General features: G+C 37.7%; 2 protein-coding genes across 2 annotated transcripts in view; both read left to right on the top strand.

Annotated features, from left to right (window-relative positions):
* Positions 1–2,588, top strand: part of ptpmt1 (protein tyrosine phosphatase mitochondrial 1) — a 9,577-nt gene extending 6,989 nt beyond the window's left edge. The window contains exon 4 of the mRNA XM_014021425.1: positions 1,864–2,588. Within this exon, the coding sequence (XP_013876879.1) occupies positions 1,864–1,992 (129 nt within the window). The 3' untranslated portion in view covers positions 1,993–2,588. The remainder of the gene's footprint in view (positions 1–1,863) is intronic.
* Positions 2,589–2,966: 378 nt separating this feature from the next.
* The window catches only part of ndufs3 (NADH:ubiquinone oxidoreductase core subunit S3), a gene marked incomplete in the record, with an annotated part of 6,851 nt that continues 6,168 nt past the window's right edge, over positions 2,967–3,649 (top strand). Inside the window, 2 exon segments of the mRNA XM_014021424.1 lie at positions 2,967–3,074; positions 3,398–3,463. Of these exon segments, the coding sequence (XP_013876878.1) occupies positions 3,020–3,074; positions 3,398–3,463 (121 nt within the window).

The following is a 3,649-nucleotide window of genomic DNA, read 5'->3' as shown; positions in this document are numbered from 1 at the left end:
GAATGAGTGAGTTCGACGTGAGCGAGGTTTGCAAAATGAAGATGAAGAACTTTGGGAACACGACAAATGGGCTCACATTATCAGCTTTGAATGAAAAATTGATTTTGAATCGAATCGTGGCCCCAAAAATCAGAATTGAATCGTATTGTGAGAGAGTAAAATGTTCCCACCCCTAATGTTTAGCCATTTGCTATACCAGGGGTGCCCAAACATTTTCCCTAAGAGGGCCAAAATGAAAATCTATCCATGGCTGCGGGCCAAATGCAGTATTATAATACATGAAATACAAATACTTTTTAAAGTAAAGTTCTTTGTTTTTAACGATTAAGCTATGCAATGGCCCTCTTTTGCTTTAGTTAGTGCACTTGGAGAAAGTCTGCCATACGCTCAAGTAGCAAGACTCATGGGATATTTCATAAATTGATAAGATATGAGCTTTTGTGGCCTTATAAAGTGTGCAAATCTACATGTGRGGTTAAATCTGATCYAAACATTTATTGTTGTCATTTCATGTTTCATATTTAATCCTAATAAATCAAAGATAAGGTCAGCAACATGAATGAAAATTAGATTCACTACAATATAGTCATTTGACCAGTGGAAATACTGTGTTTCTACATAGGATAACAGGTTACAACCTTGTAACTTTGGCAACAAATCAAATGGCTTGGGGGCCCCAGTTTGGGCTCCTCTGGACTAAAGCATCGAAACGAACTGAATCATGAGTTTTCTGCATCGTTGCACCCCTGGTAATTAGTGTAGTGTTCACCACACAATTACTCTAATAGAGACAGGATGTGATCACTTCAACTGCATTACAAACTCATCAAGCTGTGTTGCTTTAACGAAACATTATTTTCATTCAGTTTGTAGTTTGACTTGAGGTTTCGGTGATTAGGTTAAATTTAAATTCAAACAGAAAAGTCTTTAAGCATTGCAAAAAGGAAAAAGACGTTTTAGAGCTGTTTCTAATATTACAGAATAAGGAATAAAGTTTTTTTTTGTACATTTGGATTTGAAGGTCCAGCTTATGAAATACCCAACTCTCCAACTAACTCTCCTCCATTTATCAGTCAGTGATTATTAGGGCTTGGCAATATGTACCAGGATACAAGTGATTCATATGTCTTTCGATAATTATGATTCGTTTTTTTTTTACCTATTTGAAATAAGGATCAGGAGAGAAAAGGCTGATTAAAACAACCAAACTGGTGACGTTACTTTTCCTCTCGATCTGTTGCTCATGTTCGATTTTCACTCCACATCGTTGTTGTTTTTTTTAAAGCAGTCCTGGTGGTGAAACATAAAACTGCTGCTGCACATGTTACTCCACAGCTTACCAAATAGTGAGTGGGTTAGATGATGCCACCAACCTTGCTTAAGGCTCTGTCACACTATAATGTTTTAGATAATTTATGTCAACTTATGGAAAAAAACATGTCTGAATAACTAATAAAACTTATATATTTAATCAAATAATTAACATTATAGTACGTACACACCTAAAAGAGGCTTCTAGTTGACTTTTTTAATTCCATCTTCAACGTAGACGTCTTGAAAATTTTCACAAGTTGGCATAAGTTACCTAAAACGTTATAGAGGCCTGTTGCTGGGCCTTTCCTCTGCATACACCCCCCAGCATGCTGTGTGCTTCTGGATTGGAGTTTAGTGAAATTTTCCATTGATATTGATCCAGTGTCTATGCTGATAAATACATTTTGTTTGATTGTCCAGCTCTAGTTTTTATCCTGCTCACAGCTTAATGRCATTTTGTTGAAACTTCACTGCTGAGTCTGTAAAAGTTGGTCTGTTCTGCTGACTCAGCGAGGACCTGGTGTGTTTTTTTTTTATTTTTTTTGACAGTTACACAGCTGCAGTCCGGAGGAGGCCTGTCAGAAGCTGGCGTCAGTGCGACCACACATCCTGGTGCGCTCAGCTCAGCTGGAGATGCTCAGGAAATACCACGAGGAGGTGTGTGGACGGTCCAGCTGAGAGAGAGAGACCGGTCAGACCTTCCTATGTCCCCTCTGAGCCTGAAAACTGGACTGTGCCTCCATCAAAGCTCCAGTGATAGAAAACACAGCTGCTTTCTAAATGTTATACCTGTTTATGTTTTAAAATCTTATTTTTATGTTTTTATGTAAAACTACAGTTTTTTATTATTAATGGTTAAGCTACTAGGAAGACAATTCATTTTGTTTTTGTGATTGTTTAATTTCTTGGTCCAGGTGTGGTTTGGGTGTTTTATCCAACATCTAAATACTTTGTTAGAAAATATTGTACAATCATCTCCGACTGTAAATTTGAGCTTCACTTTCTGCTTCTTGCATTTGGTTTAAACAGAGGAAAAAAAGATTTTGTTATGAAGCAGCTGCTCTACTATAGGAGTTTAAATTTTATTATCAGTGTATTTTTTTTTACAAAGCTTTAAAAAGAAAACTACCAAGGAAGTTGAATAAACATTTGTATCACAAAATGCTGTCATATTTTTTTTTAATTTGGTGTAACACTCATATTTGTTCTAGTTAGTTTAGGGTTAATTATTACATAAATAAATGCAGAGTTTTAATTGTGTTGCTGACCACTCACCAAGCTTTGTTCTGTGACTCAATTTTACACACTCATGAGCCTGTGTAGCAATTAGACAAGAATTACGGACTTCCAGTATAAAGTTGAGGTTTTTTGAAGTACTGGCAAATCCTAAAAAAGGCTTGTGTTAATTAAATAATAAAATAAACATAAGGATTAAAGTCAAGTACTGCGATTAGACCATATCTGACAGTTTCATCTTCCTCTGGGAGCAAAACAGAAACATTTTAAAAGACAATGTGGATCCTATGTGTGCTTATGAATATGCACCCAAAATACTACACATGGCTGTTGTCCTGTTCAATTCCCCGCTGTTTTATACGTGTTTTTAACAACACATGAGCTCTGAGCTCAGACATTTAGGATGTGTGTTGTCCTCCGCACCTGTAGGGGGCGACACACTCACAGCTGCATCTCCAACGGAACAAACATGGCGGCGTCGCTGGTTTCGTTTCTCCGCGGAGGTCTTGGAAGGAGTTTTACCAGTAAGTTGATAATGTATCAGTGTTTGTTTTACTGTATGCATGTTGAAGTTTCGATACTTTATGTCGCATCGTTATGTGTACTTTATTTGACCGAAAGAAATCTTGTTTTGTCGAATCTCTGACTGACCTTCGAGCTAACGCTAACAGACAGAATACAGGATCATTGCTCTGTTGTTGTGTCCAGATTAGTTTCATATGTGCACATAGGTGCAATCGGATTTTATATTTTATTAATTTATTGAACCAGCTGCTCCGCAGCGTTGTATGTTCTCACACAGCAGCAGGTTTACCCCTCGTTTGACTCYGTTTTCCCCTTGTTTTAGTTGCCAGGAGTTCATGTCTCCTCCAGCAGCAGATCAGAGCCCAGAGCGCCACAACCGACACCTCCCGTGAGTACTCAGTACCTGGTACTGCAAGGTACACACAGTACATGTAACTGCAAGGTACACTCAGTAGCTGTCACTACTTTAGTCTGCCTTTTATCATCATGCCTCTGCATTAATATACAGCGGGTAAAATAAGTATTGAACACGTCACCATTTTTCTCAGTAAATATATTACTAGAGGTGCTAATG

Source organism: Austrofundulus limnaeus, unplaced genomic scaffold, assembly GCF_001266775.1.
Source record: "Austrofundulus limnaeus strain Quisiro unplaced genomic scaffold, Austrofundulus_limnaeus-1.0 Scaffold292, whole genome shotgun sequence".
In the NCBI taxonomy this organism is placed as follows: domain Eukaryota; kingdom Metazoa; phylum Chordata; class Actinopteri; order Cyprinodontiformes; family Rivulidae; genus Austrofundulus; species Austrofundulus limnaeus.
The sequence above is the reverse complement of the archived record's forward strand: the minus strand, read 5'-3'. Positions and strand labels throughout refer to the sequence as shown.